This window comes from Heterodontus francisci, chromosome 23 (genome assembly GCF_036365525.1).
Source record: "Heterodontus francisci isolate sHetFra1 chromosome 23, sHetFra1.hap1, whole genome shotgun sequence".
Classification (NCBI taxonomy): Eukaryota; Metazoa; Chordata; class Chondrichthyes; order Heterodontiformes; family Heterodontidae; genus Heterodontus; species Heterodontus francisci.
This window is the reverse complement of record NC_090393.1, coordinates 17,962,546-17,987,476: the sequence shown is the minus strand read 5'-3', so window position 1 is coordinate 17,987,476 and position 24,931 is coordinate 17,962,546. Positions and strand designations below refer to the sequence as shown.

The 24,931-nt window shown below is 43.2% G+C and overlaps 1 protein-coding gene across 1 annotated transcript; it reads right to left on the bottom strand.

The window, feature by feature from the left end:
- Window positions 1-1,350: 1,350 nt before the first annotated feature.
- tmem119b (transmembrane protein 119b) lies at window positions 1,351-20,422 on the bottom strand. Its single transcript, XM_068054786.1, has 2 exons — window positions 20,032-20,422; window positions 1,351-5,027 (listed from the first exon to the last, which is right to left on the bottom strand). Exon 2 carries the CDS (start codon window positions 4,988-4,990, stop codon window positions 3,878-3,880), a length of 1,113 nt encoding a protein of 370 aa, XP_067910887.1. The 5' UTR covers window positions 4,991-5,027; window positions 20,032-20,422; the 3' UTR covers window positions 1,351-3,877.
- Between the last annotated feature and the right edge of the window lie 4,509 nt (window positions 20,423-24,931).

Below are 24,931 nucleotides of genomic sequence, written 5' to 3'. Positions count from 1 at the left end.
ATGGTCTGGCTGTGGAGTTTGCAGCTCAATTCTGGATGGAACTGAACACTGAGAATATGCACTGTGTGGGGAGTGGGAGGGAGATAAGATCAGGGGCTGAGATGTAGAGTATATTCGGTGAGAGCTGAATAGAATGGTTGAGATATTGCCAGCGTTCAGTTAGAGGAAGTTTAAGTTTAGCTTTATTCAAGACTTGGTCAGATGTAACCTACGCTTGATTGAAGGTTACGCTTATTTTACTCCACCTAATGTGTCTAAGCCACAATCTCAGAACAGCACCCTCTGTTCCTCCATAGTGACATTTTACTTTCCCAACACCAGGCGTACTGTGGCCTACTGATTGTTCATTTGAGCTGAATTAGAGATGCTTTTAAGTTGTGTAGTTGTGTCCACTAGAAAATGTGTTGAGGAGGCTCAAACTCATCTCATGCAGAACTGTTACAGAGAGTGAAGACTTTTATCACATTAATTTACACAGGATTCAAACCCAGGTCCCAGAGGGGAAAGAACAGTCCATGCACCTTGGGTGCCGTCTACAAGCTGAGAATGAGCCAATGCCACACAGGGCACCAGCCATTTTTAGTTTCATCTCAAACATAGCAAGAGCACAGCGCTCAACAAGGTGACAATGACACACACTGGGGAACAGTGCTGCAAAGTGACTGGAACTCCCCCACCTCCCATTTATGATAAACATCGCAGCAACTGACATTGAGCTCATAGACTGTGAAGTTGCAAGTTCCTGTGCACAGAAATAGTCCTCAGGAAACATACTGCGACGTCTAGTTTGCTGTTGATTAAAAATGAATGAATTGCCATGTGCAGCGATTCTCTGCATAGTGAGTGCCTGTGACCCCAGACCCATTATCATGAAGGGAGTTTTGCTGCAATGCTGCCCCTTGTACACCTTGTGGCTTAGGTCAGGTTTCCCTAAATGGGAAAAAGTGATCAGCTCCCTGATGTCTCAGTGAGGAAATGCCACTCACCAGCCATTGTGAAGCTATGGAAAATGGGAATATTTTGAGTTCAATTCCTGGTTTGTGCTGTTAGCTGATCTCAGCTGGCCGAGCATTTGGGCCACCCAATTGGTTTTCAGCATCCCTAGGTTAGGGAGAGTGCAATCAACCCAGCATTCTGTTCCTGATCACCAGTGATGGGAAATAGAAGCATGCGGACACTAGCTGCTGACCCGTTGGGCTTGGTCATGAGGCCCTTTGCACTTCAATTCCATGCTAACACTCACTGTCTCAGACTTACACATGAAGAACAGCTAGTGAGGAAGTGGAGAGTTGCAGCTATCTGTAGAATGGATAAAGAGACTTATTTCAAAATAAAGAATTAAGAAAGGCATTGTTTCATTAAAAATTATTTATTATATTTTGCCAGCAGTAAGTTCCACTACATCTCTGAATTCAACAAAAAAGCATTAAACAGAATGGTTACTATTGTCCAGCTTTGTGTGTTATATGAGATTCTCATCATAAGGCAGTGATACACAATGATATAAACGTGCCTGTCCTGGATGGTGTGTAATGTCACAGAGTGTGGGGTGGGAATTCACTGCCTTATGCTTCACGCAGTGAGCTCTCGACCTCATCAGTGCAATGTGAGAAGAGGCACTGACAGAAGGAGCTCCCCTAGGGTGATAGAATTCTGAAGGCCAGTTCCTGCAGGCGCCCTTGTAAACAGCCCTTACCCCCAACAGCCAGTGACACAAATAACAGGTCTCTTTTAGAGAATGGGTGCACTGGGGCATGGGGACCAAAATTAGGGGCGAGGGCAGAGAGAGAGAGAAATGATAAATAATATTGAAACTGGAAGAAAATCTGTGCCTGATTTATATGATATTTTTATGTTGTAGATTAATAACACAAATGTAAAACAAATTCTGATCAATCACATGAACTTCCTCAAGAATAGGCGAGGCAGGGTCTGTGAGCATTCTGAAAACACACAGCAGACCTGTCAGGGTCTGAAAGAGTTAATGTCTAGGGTGTATGTCAACCTAGGGTTTGGATGATCTACATCTCAACCTTAACCTGATGTTGATTGACCTGCTGTGCACCTCCCACATTTTCTGCTTTTATTTCAGGTTTCCAGTATTACCTGTGATCTTAAAAGTTTGAATGGCCCCTTTTCATTCTCTTCCCCAATCCATGCTGTGACTGCAGCATCGACAGGCTGGGAAAGGAGAAAGCAAATGAGGGAGCCCGCACCCGGATAGCTCTGGCTATGGAAAGTAGCTGTTCTTCCTTTTGGAGCAGGCCACCTGCTCTCTTGCCATGTGAGTGTTGCGTCCACACAGCCCGGAGTGCAAGGATAATTTGCTCGCCTCAGAAACGACCCATGAAAATATAAATTAAAAATGGATTTCCTGAACGTGAAACAATTGAATTGTAGTAGCGGCTAATTCCGCATGATTGTGCCCTGCTGAGTAATCTCGGGAGCCCCCACTTGGCCAGCGTGCCAAATGGTGCTTTCAGGGTTAAGTCCACCCACTTCACCACCTGAATCTTGCTGGCACTGAATTCACTGTGTGGCTGGAAACACTCTGCCTTCTTCCTGGAGCTCTCTACATCGGTAACACATGTAAGAAACCTAGCCTTTTGGTTTCCAGAAGATTCTAAAGCATTTGTCTCAAATTTGTGCTTAGTTTTACTAAAACTAAAAGCAAAGGAGAGCTCACGGTTGAAGTTACCGCTAAAATGGAAGGATAATTCTGCTCGAGCTACCTGATTGGATATTGCAGTTTAGTCTGATAAACTTTAAGTTTCCTTCAAGGAGCTTTACCCAATTAAAACTGCTGTGTGTTTAATTTTGTTCAGAACCTGCCTGAACAGTCTGTATTAATAATAATGCTTTAAAAATGTTGATGTTGAGCGTTTTTGTTCAAACCTTAATTGAATGGCCATTTTGGGATAACAGCTATCCAATGATGCATTTGAAATTTCAGCCCTTTTTTCAGATGATTATTTTCGGGCACTGCCAATGGATTCTATTGCTGGACTATGAAAGGGTTAAAACATCCAGCTGTTCTTTTTCCAGTTAAAAAATGTATTACTTTGGCTGCATTTATGGTGTATGGCTCCTTTGGAAGACCTTTAATTAGACTGCATTTGTGGGTACACAAATTCCTTTAACTTGACATGTTAACACTTTACAGAGAACAGCAAAAAACGTTATTCACTACATTCCAGTGTGCAGGAATACTTGCTAGTAGCCATCAACTAATCGCCCATGCGTTTGAGGTGTGTAGTTTTCTGCTTCAGGTAGGTCCAAAAGCACAGACTCAAAATCTGTTTCTTGTAATGTGTGAGTTTCAAATATCCAGTCAGATGGCTGAAATTTACTTGCATGTGAGGGGAATGAATTGGCAACATGACTGAAAATTTCAAAGCCTAAACTAGCAAGTCAATTGGCTGGGGTTTTGATTTGGGGTAACCGGATTAGATTTGATGGTTTAAATTAGAGAAATTGTCCAATGACGATATTTGCAATCCTTCAAAGTGGTTAAACTGCCCAAAGAGCAAATTCAAGCATTCCTGGATAGTGGAATCTCCTTGTGGTTATCCCATTTATAGGCTGACTATTGCCCCGCTATCATGGGAATCATGGGCCCAGAGAAATTATAAAACTTCATTTTTTTTTTAAACTTTTCATTAAGTATTCAAAATGGTTGCAGTTTTTATTCTGATTATCATCATCCTGCATATCATTTTATGCTGAAATTTTTTGTAAAGTATGTTTTTAAAAGCGTCTGGTTGAAAATATGTGGTTTTGTTGTAAGCTGAGCAAACCCTCCAAATTGTCACCATTTAAGTAGTCCTCTGTGCACATCTCATATCGATGTAATGTTCGTTCATCCTTTGATTGCTCTTTAAAAAGCCCTGGTGTCACTGGGCATGCCATCCAGGGTTGGGATCAATGGGGTTTTCTCTAGGTCACTGACGTCTGCACTGGGCTCAGCAACATTGCTTGCTTCATTCAACCCCGGTTGTGCTAACTTAACTTCCTTTGGCTCCTTGCTGTCTGGACTGACTACATTATCCACACCCTTGGTCTCAGCTGCATCTGTTGTCTGCTCTAAAGTGGCCTTGGGGGACTTGCTGCTCATATTGCCAGCAGGTAGTTGATCAGAGTTGGTGCTTGTGCCTTCTCCACTTTCAGATTTCTTCTTTGTCCCCTTATCCTTTCCCTCCTCATCATCATTTTCCTTGTTTCCTCTTCCTTCTCCTCCTTTTTGCCCTTTGGCCAGTTTTTCATTTCCTTCCACTTTCCCGTCTGTTTCAGATCCTTTGTTTTCTATTGTGTCTGATGTTTGGCCTTTTCCTTCTTTTGCTCCTGCCCCTGGCGATGTGATGCTCCCTCCCTCCTTATCTGCTTTCTGGGAGGGCTCTCCATTTTCAGCTATATCAGCCTCTCCTTTGGATGGCGTCTTCTTTTTGAGGTTGTGGGTCACTGTGAGTATGTCTGCTTCCAGCTGCTTAGAAGAGCTTACCACCTCTTCCTTGGGATTATCATTGACCTTCTCAGGAATCTCATCAAATGTCTTGGTAGAACCTCTTTTGTCTTGCTCATCCACATACTTTTTCTTGGGGTATGAAGATGGGTAGTAGGCCGAAGCCTTATAGTTTTGCTTCACCAACACCACAGTGCACACTATGACAATCAGTAAGATCAGAATAACCCCAGCAATGATGATTAAGATCATATGTTGGTTGATAAATTCCATGATAGCAGCACCAATAGAGGCAGGTTTCGAAGGGGTGTCAGTCGTTTTGCTTGTGGAAACAGGGGCTGTGTAGCTGACAGTTTCTGAAGTCTCCATGACAGAAGATGATACTTCAGTAAAACTGTTGTCAGATTCAAAAGCGCCGGATGATTCTGCTGAGTTTGACGTTAATGGTACATCTGTGCTGCTGATGGGGTTTGTTGTACTTGGACATACACTTGTGAGGACAAGCAGCCATAACACCAATGAGACGGCCATTGTTGTCTTCCACAGTAAGCTCAAAAATCTATTTAAACTGAGAAAGAACAATACAACAGATTAGAAATAAAAGAAAAATACTTTTCAAATACTATTGAGACTCGGAGGTAGACTCCTAAACTACACAGCCCAGAAAGGTCCCAGGTTTAATGTAGGGTAAATGCTGAGTTAGCTGACCTCAGCTGGAATGAGCCTGGGTTAGAGAAGGGAACAAAAACAAATAAACAAATTCTTGCTCCTAATTACTATCCAGTGGCCCTCATTTGAAGTGTGCACATATAGTTTAGAGTAGATTTTGACTTTGTCTGAAATGTCAAAATGGGTGATAGTGAGTCATAGCCCATTTTACATCTCTCCTGATATTTATTTCCATTCTAGCCAAGGGAAGTTAACAGAGACCTATTTAAAACAGTGGATGGAGAGTTGTCATATGGATGTGTTAAATATTAGTTTATCAATATCACCAGCTGTGATTTCTGGTCCATACTGTCAATATTCGAATACCACAGTCCTCATGGGCTGGGAATGTGACACAAACAGCATCTGCACAGAGGCACTGCTAAGGCAAAACTGGAATAAAGATCCACACAACTATTCAAGTTGACAACAGCAGTATCTAGGCTCTTATCTTTGCAGGACACATGTGTGTATGGACCCTCAGGGGCCAGATAGAAAGCTTAAATCTCTGTTCTTATTAATTTGTATATGTATCAAGCTGCTGTTGCCATCAGTTCTTGGTGAACTAATTTAGGATTTATTCACCTAAGCAACAGTACTAGGAACAGCTCTTTCTCAAACCACTAGACTCACAAAATTCAACAGAGCAGTTTAGTGAAGATGAAAAGGCCTGAATTCCCAGGGTTTGGGAATTGCACATGTGGCATCAGAAATGCAGTGTAGACTCCCTGCTGTACATATTAGAAACAGCTAGAGATTCCTGGGAGTAATTTCTAGGCTATAATCTCGAGCCTGAGTCGAGGTGATGTAATCTGCTCAAATTTACAATGTCATCTGGACCTGTCGATTAACTTGTTGCCACATTTTTCTGTCTGTTACCACAATCCAGTGATTCACAAAAGTCATTGATGGGCTTGTGCACGACCCAGGCTGAGAGGGCAGGTAAATGGGCACCCTGCTACTGAGCAACGCTGTCCTGTAACGTCCTGTTTTGTGGTAGAAAATAATCAACTTACAGCATGAATTAAAAACAAATTGCTGCCATTTAACACAGAACTGGGAGGATTATTCTAGCCTTGTACCATGGCGAGGGTGTTTGTGGAGTTAAAAAAAGATGGAAACTGTAGGCAATCGAGCAAAAAGTGAAAGAAATAGCACAGGCCTCATGTGCAAGTTTGAAACCAAAGCCTGCATCAGAGAGCACAAGATGCACAGGTCCGGAAGTACAGAGCTGGACTGCAATGAGCACTGTAATGCATGAGCACTCAAGCAGCTTCTGCTATGAGTGACTGTCAGCGAAGTCCATAGGGAACCGAATCTATGTATAAATTTAAAAGAAAAGCAAGATAATTATATCACTTAATTAATTATGTCACTATTCAGTGACCAGTACAGTTTTACTGACAGAGAGCCATGAGGTACAGTGTTATTCACAGCCGTGAGGTACAGTGTTATTGAAAGTGAGATGCACGGCACAGTATCATTGAGAGAGTCAGATTTATGATTTCCAAACCCTGCTGTGCTTTGCTTGGTGAAGGAGGTAAAGCAGTTGGCACTGCCCATGCCACTTCAGTGGCCAATGCTGATCTCCCCAGGGTTCTGGATATTGCAGGCCTGTCTCTCAGCTGCTACTGTTGTTTTACTCTCCCAGTTATAATTTTACCATGTTTTGTTTGCACTTCGAGTTGAGGTACAGCCCAGGTTAGATGTCAAGTAAAGCTCCCTCTGAACTGCCCTATCGAGCACTTTCAGCTCAGGTACAACATGGGTTAGAAAGAGGCTAAAGTACCCTCCACAGTGTCCCAAAATGTACCTTAACCCCTCCCTTCACAAAACCATGTTGAGTCTGCCTGATTACCTTGAATTTTTCGAATTGCCCTGCTATAAGGTCTTTAATAATAGCTTCTAACATTTTCCCTAAGACAGATGTTAAGCTAACTGACCTGTAGTTCCTGCCTTCTGTCTCCTTCCTTTTTTGAATAAAGGAGTTACATTCGCTGTTTTCCAATCTAATGGAACTTTCCCTGAATCGAAGGAATTTTGGAAAATTAAAACCAATGCATCAACTATCTCACTAGCCACTTCTTTTAACACCTTAGGATGAAGTCCATCAGGACCCAGGGACTTGTCAGCCGCAGCTCCAACAATTTACTCAGTATCACTTTCCCAGTAATTGGCATTTTCTTGAGTTCCTCCCTCCTTTCCATTTCCTGATTTACAGCTAATACTGGGATGTTTCTTGTATCCTCTGTATACTTGTATCCTCGATAGTGAAGACCAATACCTGTTCAATTCATTTGCCATCTCCTTATTTTCCCTTACTAATTCCTCAGACTCACTTTCTATAGGACCAATGCTCACTTTGTTAACTCTTTTCCTTTTTAAATATCTATAGAAACTCTTACTATCTGACTTTATATTTCTAGCTAGCTTTCTCTCGTACTCTAATTTTTCCCTCCTTATCAATCTTTTAGTCATTCTTTGCTGTTTTTTATATTCTGTCCAATTTTCTGACCTGCCTCCCATCTTTGCACAATTGTATGTTTTTTCTTTAAGTTGGATACTATCTTTAACTTTTTTAGTTAACCACAGATGATGGGTCCTCCCTTTGGAATTTTTCTTTCTCATTCGATGAGCTGTAGTGCTTCCTATGTGGCGGCCACAAGGGCACAATCATCAGCAAAAAGAAGTTCCAAAATGTGCACTCCTGTGGTCTGTATAAGCACCAAGAGTCGTCATAGATTGAAAAGATGCCATCTGTTCAGAAGCAGATGTAAATACCCTCTGTCAAATCTCTCGACCTCCTGAAGCATCATGCTGAACAAGATGGAAAAGGGGGTCAGTGCAAGAACACACCCTTGTTTTACACTATTGGAGATAGGGAATTTGTCAGAGAGAGCTCCATTCAGTTTCACCTGACCTTTCTGTCCAACATGCAGCTGGCGGAGTATCTCCAGCAACTTCAGTGGACAACCCAGTCTAGACAGTATTTCCCACTGTCCATCCCGGCTGATGGTATCAAATGCCTTTGTGAGGTCCATGAAGGAAACATAAAGGCCCATGTTCTGTTCCCTGCATTTTTCTTGGATTTGTCTCAGTACAAAGACCATATCTGTGGTTCCTCTGCTCAGATTAAATCCACACTGACTCTCAATGAGAGTTTTCTTGGTGATTGTTTGTGGATGTCTATGGTGCCTGCATCCGGTGGAATGGTCTGTAAACGGTCTTCAAGGACTTGTAAAAAGATCTCATGTCCTCACTGTCTGAGTAACTCTGTGTCTTCTCTGCCAGTGTTTGCCACCAGTCATATTGAATGACTCAAAGTTTGGTTTGTAGGGCACTGCAGACTTCCCTATAAACAGCTTTTGCAGATTGGCCACCTGGTCTCGCAAGAAGTTTTGTATCGCAGGAGCGCTCCTTTTGGAACTAATCTTGAATTCTGGAGTCTTCCTCACTGAACCAGTCACTATTCTTTCTTACGGAGTAACTGACCACTTCTGCAGCTGTTTCCTGAAGAACCGATCGCAGCTGCTTCCACTGTTCACCTGGGTCTGTTTCAACGTCTGGGAGCACTGCTATCATTGAGCTTAATTTCCAATTTGCTCACAAGTTCTGCTTTAACCTCCGGCAGACCTAGTTGGTGAACTTGGAGTTTCTTTATTACTGGACCCTTGCTCTTGGGAGGTGGCTTAATTTTGAGGGCGACCTTTGCTCGGAACAGTTTATGGTAAGTGTAACAGTCAGCACTGAGCATAACTCTGTTGTGAAGTACATCTCGTGGTCAACTAGGATGTAGTCCAAGAGGTGCCAGTGTTTTGAATGTGGATGTCTCCAAGTGGTTTTGAATCTGGCCTTCTGCTGGTATTGGTGATGCTGAGCTTATGCTCGCAACAGAATTCCAGAAGCAAACAAACATTAACATTGCAGTTGTCAATGCTGTGCCCGCCTAGCATGCCTTTCCAGGGTTCTTGGATTGAACCAACTCTTGCATTAAAATCCCCCAGTTTGATGAGCTTATCATTGGCATTGGTCTTATGAAGAAGGTTGTGCAGATCGCAGTAGAAGCCTTCTTTCACAACAAGATCAGCCTGTAGCATGGGGGCATATATGCTGATAATGGTAGCAAACTGGTTGTTTAGACTCGACAGTCGAGGGGTCATGAGACGATCAGAATGAACAGTGGGAAGGCTGTGGAGCTTTCTTGCAATCGTATTCTTTATCATAAGGCCGTCACCAGATAGGTGTTGTTCCTCCTTGCATTTTTCTGACCAATAAACTGTGTAGCCTACTTTGTGTTCTGTCAATGATTCTTATTCTGCAAAGTGAATTTCGCTGAGTGCTGCGATAACGCTAACAAGCCAAGCTAGTTCTCTGGCAACAGGCGCAGAACGTCTTGGATGCATGTCATCATCTGCCTCTGTCATTGTGCAAACATTCCAACACACAAATTTCACAATGTTTTGTCTCTTTTTGTTACTTCTTTCTTTTGCACCACTTGACAGATGCCCATTGATTGTGATAAGCCAACTGGGTAAGGTCAAGACAAGCAAGTCACAAGGCATGAATGTGAGATTAGTAGAAAGGGCATTCCCACCCAGCCACTGGCAATGGCCAGGCAGCAGTCTGGCTTGTCAAGAGGCAAGTCAGCCACTGTGTGAAGGGCCCCGGCCCGTCAGAGTTGACCCTTGCACTTCTCCTACTGAGTGGCCGCACACAGAGGCAATCCTGTAGCTCCATTATGGACAGTCAGGCTGTCAACAACATAGGCGCTGTGCAGGTCTAGAGGCGGGCGACTAACAATGGACATTTATGTGCTTGCAGGAGAAGACTGTGCAAAATTAAGGAAAGGGCCAAGACCAATGGCAACATCTCGTTCCTCGCCATCCTGATGCTGATGGAGGAGGCTGCTCTGGAGGTCAGAGGCCAGTATGGAGGCCAGTCCATTGCAGGTGCTGATACAGGAGTGGAGCCCTGAGAGAGTGAGTGGCCTAATGGATGGACATAAGAAAGCCTCTGGTAAACATGACGCATCACGCTCATGAGTCCACCACTGGTCACATGGAGCTCCACAGTAGGAGTACCGTGAAGGATTTGATGAAATGCGCATTACCCTCTAATTACCCTTCTCTCTCACACAGGTCAAAGACAAGAGCAGACAGCTGCAGTGACCGGGGGACAGCCATCCCCCTCTTAGGTCATATCATTCCTCTGCACCCTGAACCTGCACAGATACTCTCACGTCGGTGGGTATCTGTTTGCGTGTAGATTTGGGATCACACCTGAGCAGCTGACGGAGGCTGTGACAGTTGAGGTCTTTGGGAGGCCAGGCTGGTGCTGAGCCTTAGGCTGATGACATGCCTTTGGAGTCGTCAACAAGATGGCAGATGCTGGGGCTGCAGCGTGTGATGTGAGAACATTTCGCGGAGGATATGTGCACCCTAGTGCGGGCAACGAAGAGTCCATCCAGGCCATGACTGCCGCCGTGCCTCTGTCATGTGCATGCTTGGCTTCCTCCATTGAGAGATTGGTGCCCCTTTTGGAGAACCAGACCACTCAGACCTGCATGCCACTGCCACCTCCATGAGCTCTGTGGAGCAATGGCTGGGCAAGGGGTGGGGGTGGGGGGGGGAAATCGGGGACTCACCGCCAAGTCCGCAGACTCTTCAGGTGAACAGGAAGGGACAATTGTGCCCTGAAAGGGTGGAGGAGCAGCTGCCTGATGCATCTGGTGGGGGGGGGGGGCTCCTCTCAGGGCACTCCTGGCACTGACAGTGGCTCCTCAGATCCTCTGTCAGTGCCACCAGCACCTCACATAGCCACGATGAAGGAGGTGGCAGTTGCACTTGTGCAGGAGGCCCTCAATATGCCAGGGCACTTCAGACCTCTAGCAGCCATAGGAAAACCGCCAAGGTCTTTGAAAGCCGCGGGGCACCAAGGTCAACAGCCTGCCTCCAGGTTTAAATGCTAACCGTATCTCTGGACCTGTTTCATTGCCCCACTTTCTGCACCTAAGCGCTTTAAGTGTCTCAGAGCTTCTAACTCACCCACTTATCCTTACGTCTGGATAGAGAAGTTGCTACATTTAGATCCTCTGCTCTTAGCACTTCAATTTTTTGTCCCTCCTCGCCGAATGATTTCTTTCCAGTGTATGATGTGCCTCAGCCGAGACATTGAGGGACAGTAAATCTGCATGCCACAATGTCAGCATATATGTCAGTGCCCTGCAGTGCTAGCCCCATGGGTTAATGGGATCAAGGGGAGGCAACCTCATTTCCATGAGGCTGGCAGACAGCTGTGCCACTGCGAGCACATCTCGAGTGCCTGCTTTCCCCATACTGCTAGAAACTTGGATACCTACCAGGTATCTGTGAGGTTGCCAGACTGCCCCACCCCTACAGAGACCCCATTCTGCCCCCTCTCTCTCCCACCTGTGTAAGGGGGCCAATACTAAACTGTTTGAAAAAGTGTTCCCTTTTTCAGAGGTGTCCTGGTGGAGCCCAAAATCCAACCTTCTGGTGGTCATAGGCATTATCTTGCTTGGTGTACTGGCCTCCTGTGTTGCTCTGTAGAAGCAAGAACTCCCTGCGTAAGGAACCCCTGCATCCGCCGCCCCCCCCCCCCAACCAACCGCAAACCTCCCTCTGTCCTGGTTGGCCTGGTAATGGGCAGGCAGAGGCTTCAGTCCTTACAAGACCGAGTGGGACTTTCCCAGACTGAGGTCAGGATGCAGTGTGTCTGGGTTCCACCAGCGTACCAGTGGGAGTCTGGCAGAACAGCCAAGGCCCCTGAGTGTCATCAAACTGCTTGACCCCGTAGACAATATAGCCGAGGCTCTTGTCATCCTCGCCTGACGGTTCCCATATGTCTTTTCCAGCAGCAGTGACTGGATAGCAATCTGAGCTGATTTTCACCAGAGATGCTCAGGGCACTTGTAGCACTCAAAGAGCGACACCAACTTATCAGCAACCTCAGCACAGACCTTCCTGGTCTTTATGCCTCAGTACCACGCTAATTTTTTTTTTAGTTGTTCATAGGGGAGATGGTGGTGTAGTGGTAATGTGAGCTAGTAATCCAGAAGCTCAGGCTAATGCCCTGGGGGAACATGGGTTCAAATCCCACCACAGCAACTGCTGGAATTTAAATTCAATTTTTCAATTAAAAATCTGGAATTGAAAGCTCGTCTCAGTAATGGTGCCATGAAACTACCATTGATTGTCATAAAAGCCCATCTGGTTCGCTAATGCCCTTTGGGGAAGGAAATCTGCTGTCCTTACCTGGACTAGCCAGCTACTCAGTTGTCAAGGGCAATTAGGGATGGGCAACAAATGCTGGCCTTGCCAGCGACACCCATATTCCATGAAAGAATTATGAAAAAGGATGTGGGTGTTGCAGGCAAGGTCAGGATTTCTCCCCCATTCCTTGAGAATATGATGCTGAGCTTCTTTAGTGGCTTGCCAGGCTATTTCACAGGGCAGTTAGGAGTCAAGCACATTGCTGTGGGTCTGGAGTCACATCCAGTCACGATGGATTCATGGTCACCATTAATGATGCTAGCTTTTTATTCCAGATTTTGATTTAACTAATTGAATTTAAATTCCCCCAGCTACTATTGTGGGATTTGAGCTCATGTCTCTGGATCATTAGTCAGCTGATTACTAGTCCAGTAAACAACCACTGTGCTCAGCTGGTGACATTTTCCCCTGAGCTATAACTCTCCCAATCAGGTTCCCAATTCTGATTGCTGCACTACTTGAATAAATGCGAGGGAACAGGATCAGAATTGGCCGTGAGAGCTCCACGTTTGAATGGCCTGCCGACATGCACTATCCTGTTGCCTAAGATGAATGGCCAGTCGGGTGAGATACCAAAGGGATCTGCTGACCGTGGAACCATGCCCCAGCATGTCAGCATCTTCTGGAAAGGAAGGGGAAAGTATGGAAAATAATTAGAGGAAGTCAGCCCTCATGAGCTCTGTACTGTGTTAGGCATTGGATGGAGTGAAATTTCACACATTCTTGGACAATGTTGCTGAGAAAACCAGAGCATATGTGGTGTTACTTCAAATGTGAAGGTATTCAGTGCTTTTTAAGCTCAATCTGGTTTTCTGGCTAGCTGTGGGGTTTTTTTTTCTTGCTTAACATGAGAAAACTAAAAAGCATGAAAATAAATGATCAGACAAAGATCAGAAATATCATTTATTAAAAAGCACATACTAGGTTGTCAATCGTCTTTGAAGCATTGGGAATTTTTAAAAAGTCCATTTTCCAGAAGGGAATAAAGAAACAGGTCAGAGGCCTGATGAGTCTAACAGAAACTGTCATCATTGTGCCATAAATCTGGAGAGTTAATGCAGACTCCAAACATTAGAGGGAGGCCAGCTCAGCAAATCCAGCAAGAATCTGTGGTTCTGCGGCTGCACAAGAATGTCTTTATTTTAGTTTTTGAGTCCCTGTTGGTTTCTATTCAGATATGGGCAGCAGAGGGAGGAGAGGGAGAAATGAGAAAAAGGCAGAAGAGATGAAGTTATGGGTCAGAAAGAAGCACTTAACAATAGGGAATTAAAAGGGTTAGGACGACAGAATGAGAGACAAAGGAAAGAAAGGAGAAGTGAGTGAGAGCACAAGAGGAAAAAGTCAGAGCCAGAAGGAGCAACAGAAAGAGAATAAGAGCCAAAAAAACTGAGAAGAGAATAGTGAGAGTAAGAGAGGAAGTGAGACAAAGAATAGCAGTGATATTAAATATTGGGAAGACTGAAGCCATTGTTTTCAGTCCCCGCTCCAAACTCCACTCCCTAGCTACCGACTCCATCCCTATCCCTGGCAACAGTCTGAGATTAAGTCAGTCTGTTTGGAATCTTTATGTGACATCTGGCCCCAAAATGAGCTTCAAACCTCATATTTGTGCCATCACTAAGACCGCTTTGCTCCACCTCCACAACAGCACCCGACCACCCCTATCTCAGCTCATCTGCTGCTGAAACCCTCATTTATGCCTTCATTACCTCTAGACTTGACTATTCCAATGCACTCCTGGCTGACCTCCCACATTCTACTCTCAATAAACTAGAGGTCATCCAAAACTCTGCTGCCCGTGTCTTAACTCACACCAAGTCCCGTTGCCCTATCACCCTGTGCTCGCTGACCTACATTGGCTCCCGGTCAAGCAATGTCCTGATTTTAAAATTCTCATCCTTGTTTTCAAATCCCTCCATGGCCTCACCCCTCCCTATCTCTGTAATCTCCTCCAGCCCCACAACCCTCCTAGATATCTGTGCTCCTCTAATTCTGGCCTCTTGTGCATCCCTGATTTTAATTGCTCCACTGTTGATGGCCGCACCTTCAGTTGCCTAGGCCCTAAGCCCTGGAATAGCCTTCCTACGCCTCTCCACCTTGCTTTCCTCCTTAAGATACTCGTCAAGATCTTTGACCAAGCTTTTGGTCATCTGACCTAATACCTCCTTTTGTGGTTCGGTGTCAGACTTTGTTTTATAATGCTTTTGTGAAATGCCTTGGGACATTTTATTACATTAAAGGTGCTTTCTAAATATAAGTTGTTGTTTTTGAGAGAATGAGTCAAGGAGCAAGAGAGAGAGAAAATCAACGATGAGGAAGTGAGAAACAGAGTAGAGGATTCAAGGGAGAATATAAATGAAAGAGAGATCAAAAAGTAAAGGGGTGATAGTGAGAGTATTAATAAGAGGCGGAGAGAAATAATGTATTAATGACTGATGGGGAGTGAAAAAGAGTAAGATTAGCAAGAAATAATTAATGAGAGAGCCAGTGTTATATTGAGAAAGAAGAAGCAAGGGAGTGTGTAGAGGGAATAATAGATAGAATAAATGAGAGTGGGAGCATACATGAGAGAGGGAATAGAAGGATAAAGTGGAGGGAATATTAATGAAAGAGAAGTGGCAGCAAAACAGTGAGGAGAAGGATAGAGGGGGATTGGGAGAAAATGGGAATGAAAGGGGAAAGAAAAAGAAAAGTGAGAGGGAGAGACAGCACATTCACAAGTTGAAGATAAATATTGTTGAATGCTATAAAGACACAACTAAATTGTCAAGAAAATTTGGTTAATTTGTGAATTGAAGAAGGAACCTAAATAACAGAAGTACCTTGCAATGGGACATCAATGGAGAGGAGGACAATAATTTGGAATAAGAGAGAGATTGTATCAAATTGGATCAAATGGTCTGGCTTTGCAGGAGGTTGAACTGCAGTGGGACACTAGTATTTCACAGGCTGCAGCAAGAGTCTCATTTGGTAACCCACATGAGCAAAACACTGCATCTTTTGTCAATCTGCACAGGATATACTAAGAATAAAAGTAGCAGATTCTATCAGAGTCTTCCCATGATTGAACATGCATCAGAAACCAGTACAATGCTTAAGGAAAGCAAAAAGTGAGATTTATTTTAAGCAAATTAACTTGTAATTTCAACATTTTTCTTTAAAGATAGATTTTATTGAAGGTACAATTTATTGAATAGAATGGCATCCCAGGACTGGGCAGTGTCCAGGAGTAAAAAACAGGGTCATCCTCCTCGCTAGTACTTCTTCCTGAACCACTGCCGTTTCACCAGGGGATTAGAGTGTTGTACCACTCCATCGGTTGGTCACAGGCTTGGTTATCTGGCTCCACATTTATTGTGCAGCCCTTTGCAAAGGCTGAAATATATATGAAAATATTAACAGCCTATGTAATGGCCTTTGTAAAAACAACCATTTTATTCTCATCTGCAGCTACTTACCTTAATGTGGCCACGTCCCTTTAAATTTATGCATCACCCCTTCATAGAGGTTACATGTTGGAATAGGAGGACTTAGAGTTAAAGCATGAGGAGAGAAACAAGTTCTTCCATTGTAGTTGCTGATGAACGTCCATGTTTTAAAGAATCTTACTGCACAAAAGAAGGCCATTCAGCCCATTATGGCTGTGCTGGCTCTTTGTATGAGCTACTCAATTAGTTCCACTCCCTTGCTCTTTCTCCATAGCCCTGCAAATTTTCCCCTATAAGTCGTCCTTTAAGCCATTCCCCAGTGTCACCTCGAGATTGATCAAGCTGAATGCATCATCAGATAGGGTCTGATCAGAAAATCAATCCCAAAAAGTCTTAAATCGAATGGGAGGTACGAGTCCAAAATGGAGCAAAGATATTCTTTTTAATCTTTTACAAGCAGCATTGCGAAGGATCGTGTCACAGGCTTGCAGGATGTGGACTCATACCTGTGATTCACCACACAGCTTTGGGATTTTGTTCTTGGATTGGGGCAGCAAGTTAGAACAGAATTACCTTCTTGGGTGTCTCTCACAAGCATATCCTAGTCAGAGAGCCACATCGCTTACAGAATTGTCTGATTACTTCTTCAGTTCGCTAATCATGGAGAGTGCAGGGAAGCAAGAACAGGCAAAGAGTGAAAGACCTCACATTAAATAAATATATTTTTTATTCACTTCATGGGATGTGGGCATCACTGACAAGGCCAGCATTTGTTGCCCATCCCTAACTGCCCTTGAGAAGGTGGTGGTGCACTGCCTTTGTGAACCACTGCAGTCCATCAGGTTTTGTACAGCAGTTTTGCACAACTGAATGGCTTGCTAGGCCATTTCAAAGGGCAGTTAAGAGTCAGCCACATTGCTGTGGGTCTGGAGTCCCATGTAGACCAGACCAGGTAAGGACGGCTGATTTCCTTCCCTAAAGGACATTAGTGAAGCAGATGGGTTTTTACAACAATTGATGATAGTTTCATGGCTAACTTTCAATTCCAGATTTTTATTAATTAATTGAATTTAAATTCCACCAACTGCCTTGGTGGGTATTGAACGTGTGTCCCCAGAGTATTATCCTGGGTCTCTGGATTACTAGTCCAGTGGCATTACCGCTACGCCACCATCTCTCTTTATATTCTGCTCGTGCTAGATACTAGCATTATCTGGCACTTTACATGATGTGGCCAATATTACTTTACATTATGTACACTTGAAATTTCTGTAAGGTTATAATAATCCAGAGGTTATATATTGGAATAAGGGATTTAGAGTTAAAGCATGGGAAGAGAATCAAGTGCTTTCACTACAGTAGCTGGTGATCTTCTATTTCAGCAAGTAACCTGTTGGATCATTCCCTGGTATAAACTATAAAAGTGCCCACTGCTGAAAAGTGCAAAGCTGTGGACATTGAACGAAAACAGAACTGGATTGGTTGTAATGCTTCCCATAGTTTAATAGCTGCTCATATTCATTGCCTAGACTCAGTAGAATAGCTACTTGGACAAATATCCTGGCAAAAGAACCAAAGGGGACATGAGGAGAATTGTTTTTATGGCACCAGTTATTATGAAGTAGAATGCACTGCCTGAAAGGGTGGTAGATGCATCTTCAACTGTGACTTTCTAAAGGGAAATTGGATAAATACTTGAAAGGGAAACATTTACAGGGCTATGGGGAAAGAACAGAGGAATGGGACTAATTGGACAGCTCTTTCAAAGAGCTGGCATGGACATGATGGGCCGAGTGGCCTCCTTCTGTGCTGTATGATTCCATGAATTACTGGAAGATACCAGTGCCTGTGGAAATACCCCAAATGGGTCAAAAAATATCAAGAGATTGGCGAAAATTTGGGCGGAAAATTGGAGAAATTGCCTGGGGTGTCAAGGGTAATATGATGAGGTAATGTGCTACTGGTCCCACTAATTGGTAATTTCAAGTTTTGTAATCAATTACTTCGTCATTTATCAGAAGGAACAGATGTGCAGAAGATACAGAGTTTGAGTCCTGGACTGCTATTCATAGCCCAAGTTCAGGCGAGCTATATCATTTTGAGTAGGAGGGAAAGAAGTCTAGGGGTTTAGAGAAGAGGAGGGTTGTGAAAATCAGAGGGATAGAGAGCATCCCCAGAATAACTACAGTAGTCCAATAGAGCAGCGTTAGCAGTGGACTGTACATTGACAAAAGAGTGCTATCGGTACTATTGGATGAAGCACCATTCAACTGGGGAATCCTGCTTCCATCCCAACTTCCACCCCTCCGCCAGCCAGCACCCTGATAATTAATGATCTAATAATATCGAAATCAGAAAAATGTAGGATGCTGCAACAATTAAATGTGTTGGTGGTGCCATCACATAAATCGTTTAAAATAAAACAATATTCCGCAGTATCCCACTCACCAACTTTACAATGTTGGCTGTGCTGTTGGCAGGAAATGGCAAGTGGAGGTCAGGATCTTCTCCGGAGAAAGGGATAAAACTCAGCGAGGAAGTCACCATCTCCTCCTAATAATTAGATCCAGGCCTCCCATCCATCTCCCTCAACAAGGGGTCAGAGTGTAATGGATAGAAACCCAATTAAACAAAACTCTTTGAAAATTAGGTATGGAAAAGCCCCTCAGCATTCTCCAAATAAACAACCTCTGAAAGTATTCAGACAATCTCAGTTTGGCCCAGAGATGATTTCATCCTGAAATTTAGAACACCCTCCCTCCATCCCACAAATCAGCCCTTAAAGCGTTAAACAAAACATCAAGTTACTGGTCTCCAAGAGAGGCCTTGATTCAAGGTAGAAACTGTTTTCCCCAGAATTGTCCATTGAGTCTCCTTTCACTTGAATCTGTGTCAAACAATTGTTTCTGTAAGATAGTTGGTGAAGGTTCTGACTGTTATGACTTAGAATGAAGTTGTTGGCCATGAATGGCGATACAGTACCATGGAGTAGCTAAGATATAATATTTTTCCAACATGCCCCACTCAGCAACTTCACAATATTGTCCATGTTATTGGCAGGCGATGGCAAGTGGAAGTCAAGGTCTTTGCAACTGGTTGCAGTCCAATAATCTGCTAATATCCATTGTCTAGGTTCAGTTATGTAGAATAGCTACAATAGTCAGATCAGTTTATCTCTGCGGATAAAGAAAGAAAAAGAACAGAAAGCCAAGGAAGGGGAAGAGACCTGGCATCAGAGAAGCGGAACGAGAAAGCGAAGAAGCAAAGGAGGGAAATGAGAGACAGAAGGAGACCATAAGCAGCAAAACAGACTGAGGTTACCTGAAGTGAAATAGGAGCTGAGCACAGCAAAGCAAAAGGAGCAAAAGTGAGAGAAGGAAAAGAAAAAGACAGGAATATGTGAATAGAGAGAAAAGACATTGATGAGAAAGTTAGAGTAGAGAAAATGAAAGTGAATTCTGCAGCGAATGGACAGACAAATGGAGGAAACGGTAGCAGTTACAATGCCAAGTAAATGAGGCATCGACCTGAAAAATTATGCTAACTTTTTCATATGTTTACTGCAATTCCAGCAATTTCAATGTTCTATTTCTATCATTCACAGTCTTTTGTTTTACCAATTCAGGACAAACCCCTCTTTAAAATACAATAATATTTTTCCACAAACAACATTTCAAATTGAAAGGTAACAGCAGAAGGGGCTGTTTCAGTGAAGAACAATAGGTGAAGACTTTTTCCCTTTTGGCTGTTGGGAAAATCATAAACAGGGCTTTAAGTTCCAGTATATTTTTAGTAGTTTTGGAACTCCTACACCTTCTTAAATATGTAGAAATATGGAAATGCAGAGAGTAAGTAGTAGGGTGGGGGTGGTGAGGGATGGATGGGGTGAGGAGAGGAGAGAGGGGTCGGGAAAAGGAGAGAAGGAAAACTTTGCATAAATATTAAGGATTTTTCTCCTTGCATTGAAACCTCATGGACTAAACTAAGACTACCTTCACAGTAATCTACATCACATGCTTAAAAGATATTTGTTGCAGCGGCAACTTTTAGGAAAGCAAAAACATAAGAGTAGGAAAAAATAAAATCTCCTTTCTGCCGTGGCTCATAGCAATTCAGGCAAAAGAATATATAAACTTCGACTCACCCTGTTGACCTTTTGCTTCAAATAAAACAAGCGTCTTCTCAGTGAGTGGCTTACGTGCAGAAAACGTCTTGGAAATAAAGGTCTAAGTTGGAAGGAGTTTTAAAAACTTCTTGTCAGTCTTTGTCGTTCTTTGCTGTTGTAAAAGCTTTCTCTTGCCAATTATCTTGTGATTAATTCCCTCAAGCCATCGGTTAGGAGTTAGGCTTGTGGGGTCTCCTCTCTCTCTCTCTGCGTCTCCTCCTCAACAGATTGTTTTTATTAGCTTGGAGTTTAATGTGGGGAGAGCGCTGCAGGGATTCAGTACTCTTCAGCAGCAGACTTCCTGTCAGACGCTTGTGTGCTGCGCTGAGACCAGATCCCCTGCTTTATGCAGCTGATCGAGCTGTTGGGAGGGAATGAGAGGGAGAGAGAGGGCTGTGTGTGTGTTTCAATTGAACAGAAGATTTTAGTGAATCATTGGTTACTACGAAAAGAAACAAAGAGGACGAACAGAAACAAAATATGTTCACATGTTTATTCAACATGCCCTCCACAAAAAAGAAATTATGTCTCAATGTTCTAAAAACAAAGGGGAGAAAAATAACTGTATTTGAGTAATGGAATGTGTTGTCTGTATCTAATGGGGAGTTATTTGTGGAAGTTTAACCCTTGTGAGGGTGAACTGGTTTGACTCTAACGACTCTACCCCCCCCCCCCCCCCCCTCCACCCCAACAGCTCTTCCCTCCTACAGGAGCTGACTCCTGTGTGTCAGCTCTGGCTTTGTTGGTCGGACGGTCACCTCTGAGTTTGCAGGTTATGGGTTCAAATTCCCACTCCAGAGGCTTGAGCACATAATCTAGGCTGACACTCCAGTGCAATGCTAAGGGAACGCTGCACAATTGGAGGTGCCATTATTCGCATGAAGTGCTAAAAACTGAGAGCCCCCCATCTCAGGAGGACATAAAAGATCCCATGGCACTCTTTCAAAGAAGCACAGGGATGGTATCCTTGTATCCTGTCCGATATTTATCCCTCAATAAACAACACAAACAGATTGTAACACATTGCTGTTTGTGGGAGCTTGCTGTGTGCAAACTGGCTGCTGTGTTTCCTAAATTACTACAGAGACTACACATCAAAAGTACTTCATTGACTAAAAGCCCTTTAGGATGTCATGAGGTCATGAAAGGTATTGTCTAAGTGCAAGTTCTTTTCCTGCCGGGGAGCTGTTCGATCGATCTCTACTGCTCTTTAGTATCTCCTCAAGTGAGTGTTCTTCATGTGAACTTAGACAATGAGGATTAATGAAATATTCAGCTAGAAACTGCATCACAGCCAAGCCAGATCCTGTTTCCCCAAGATGTCCAGCTGTGTACCCTCCAGTTGTGGTCACTGGAGAGTGGTTAAGAGCAGGAAATATAATTCATTTTTCCACTCTCTAACCCAGGAGTGCAGACGCTGCCCTGGCTGAGTTCCTTTGAATCAGCACACACCAGGAATCAAAGTTGGGACCTCCTGCTCTTTATGGCTCGCTGGGTAGTGCAGCTATCCTCTGAGTCTTTGGGAGATGGATGTACTCCAAAATTTAGTCCGACAACAATTTAATGCAAGAAGTGATGTTTTAAAATGATCATATCATTAAAAGACTGGGTTTTACAGTGGGTTACAACATTGACCTTGGGTTCATCTCCAGCGATGAAGGTGTCCTCTCTCCATCAGCTGTAGGTATGCTATGTAAAAGAGTTTAAGCAGCATTAGTCTCCCAGTCTAGATCCTAATGAGTGTAAATTTAGGGCCCAAAATTGGCTATAATTTGGCAGAAACTGGCTTGTAGTTGGGTAAGTTCTCATACTCACTATTTCTTTTTAATACATTTGCATTGAATTCTTATCTGCTACTTTAACTAAGCTATTTATTGGAATTTTAAGCAGGATATTGAATACATTAGGCAGTGAACTAAAAACAGAAGAAAGAGAGATGTCACCTCCTAAATTGGCAATATGAAGGTGTGAGGATGATTGGTGTAGGTAACGGAAAAGTTGCATCGCCATAGTTCTGCTGAGCTTGAAGTTTAGGCACAGGATCAGAGTGGAGGAAAGGCCAGGAATTCCTCAGAGCTGCTTGTGGAGTTTCCGCCACACTTTCAAATAAGTAATGTCGGTGCAGTGGCGGCTGCTCCAGGGAATTCCTCGGCTGTTATCTTACTTCTACTCGTTAGTGATACTAGATAGTGAAGGTGATAATAATCTCTCAGCGGTGATTGAATCTCCATTTTTATGCCATTTTGAATGAAATGCCTCTGATTGAAAACACAAAATTATTTTTAAAAGTACATTTCATAAACAAAGAATAACCACAATCAGAAGACTCTTGATTCAAGAAATAAAAACTGACAGTACCAGCACACAATCTTGCATTCCGATTGGTTATTGACCATGATGTTCTGTTTGACTCAGGGTACCATGACAATGACTGCGGAATAGCCCAATGAGATAAGCTGTCACTGTGTCACATTTTCCAAGTCTGGCAGTGGTGAATCCAGGACACAGTCAGCCAGTGGATTCAACCTGTAGCCCTGTCTTTCAATTGGCTATCCTGTCCGCAATCTCTTAGTACACCCAAAAATGTTATTATATGTTATATTATTATATTAATATGTTATTGCTGTAGCTATGGATACCTTAAACCTAAACAGATGTTCACCACAAACGTTTGGTAATAAGCAAAAATTCAATAATGACTGTGTAGAATCATCAGTTAAATTGCTGTCCTTTCATCCTCAGGCCCTGACGTTTAATTTACCCTTGGGTTGAAGGATGAAAGTTCGTTGTCTCTAAGGCCTGTTAGTAAAATGAGCTCAGGGCAACCTGAACCCCCACCTTCTAGTGGGCACAAGTTACACAAAACTGCCCTTAAGTTAGCACTAGAGTGAAAATCTCATTCAGAAAAACCTCGAGCATGGTTTGTGTAGAAATGGAATTGCTGTACTGGTGCTACGGGGGTGCTGGGGGGGAGGGTGCGGTGCAGATGTAGATGGGGTTAATGCTCATCATTGAGGAAGATTGTAAAATATGACTTCGTTCAAAGCCTGCAGAAAAGATAAGATTGGAAAAATAAATTTGAAGGAATGTTGTTTAGAATCTTAAAAGCAGGCAAAGTATTGAAGATCGAGTAGGTTGTTTCAAAGATTAAAGTTTTGGGATAGTGCAACAAAGAACAAAACAGTATAGTCAAAATGTTAACTGGTCTTTCTCATTTTAGCAAACTTAATATTCCCATCTGCATTGAATGGGTGGGAGAACATTCCAAAGAGAAAAGTTTTGGATTGGTCCTTAATAATCACTGGAAAACAGGCCCGGAAGGAATTTATCCAAGAATACTTCCGGAAGTGAGGTTAGAAGGAGTGGGAGCTGTGGCCAAAATGTTTCACTGTACATTAAATACAGAGGCAGTAGCTGCTGAAAGCCAAAAAATAGTCATTGCTGTTCTGATTTTAATTGGATCAGAACCATGATTCTGGAGATTACAGGCCGGTAACTTGACAAATAAAGTAGGAAAAACACTGGAGTGTGTAATGAGGAAATGATTCAGGATCAAAAGTAGAAACAGAAATTGCAAGACCAGATGGGATTATGAAAAGTCGGTGCTGTTTAACAAATTTATTGGGATGCTTTGAGAATCTAAGGGAGTGATTGAATGATAGTTATGAGGTAGATCTTGACTTCCAGGAATATGATTGATAAAATCCCTCAGAAGAGACAGATAGCTAAATCGAAAGCTATTTTGGCATATTCATTAGGTAGTGGTCAATGATAATGTTGTTTGTTGGACAGCGGTAGATAGCAGACAGACCTCTGGGATGCTCTCCTAGCATCTCTCTTTTGCACTCCTGGGCAGGATACAAGAAGCAGTTGTTATCCGATAGGTCATTGTTTGCTCTCTTCCAACCATCAATCTCTCTCTCCATAGCATTCTTTCTTGCCTTTCCCTGTTTTATTGATATCACTATGGTCATTGTTCTTCTTCTCTTGTCCCTTGTAAGCTTCAAATATGTTGTACTACACATCCTTCTACCTCCCTGCGTCCTCACTGTATTGAAACCAAGATTCATCATGCCATCTCTTACTCCAACTGACTCGTTTCCATGATATCAAAGCTGTGGAGTTCCTTACCTCCCTCAGTTTTCTTATCCTTCTACAATCTTCAGGCTTTCAAAACCCAAGTTTGGCATTATCTTATAAGCACTTCTTCACTCACCTTATCTTCTCCTTTCCTGCACTAACAGCATCTCCAAGACTTCCCAATTTAAAAAAAGACTAGGTCAGTGGAGTCAGTTTGAGGACTTCTGTTGTTTACAATATTGATGATCTTGATATGAGTATAAAAAGCAGAATGCCTAAATGTGCAGATGACAGCAAGTTGTGTGGGAGAGCAGGATGTTCAGTATGCAAGTCAAAGAGATTGACAGGGGCATAACAACTGGGCCAATGTATCAGAAATTAAATGTAATGCTACTAAATATACGGCAACACATAGTAATCCTTAGACTGTTGCCAGGCCTGTGGAGATATCGGTCTTCCTGAAGCATGAAACAGTCAATATTGTGATAATAAGTTGAGTGAGTGGGCAAATGCATGGCAGATGCAGTATAATGTGGATAAATGTGAGGTTATCCACTTCGGTAGCAAAAACAGGGAGGCAGATTATTATCTGAACGGCTATAAACTGAGAGAGGGGAATATGTAATGAGACCTGGGTGTTCTCGTACACCAGTCGCTGAAGGTAAGCATGCAGGTCCAACAGGCGGTAAAAAGACAAATGGTATGTTGGTCTTCATAGCAAGAGGATTTGAGTACAGGAGCAGGGATGTCTTGCTGCAATTATACAGGGCCTTGGTGAGGCCACACATGGAATATTGTG

Coding starts and splice junctions, on each gene's coding strand:
- tmem119b (XM_068054786.1), bottom strand. CDS start 4,990: ATGGCCGTCTCATTGGTGTTATGGCTGCTTGTCCTCACAAGTGTATGT.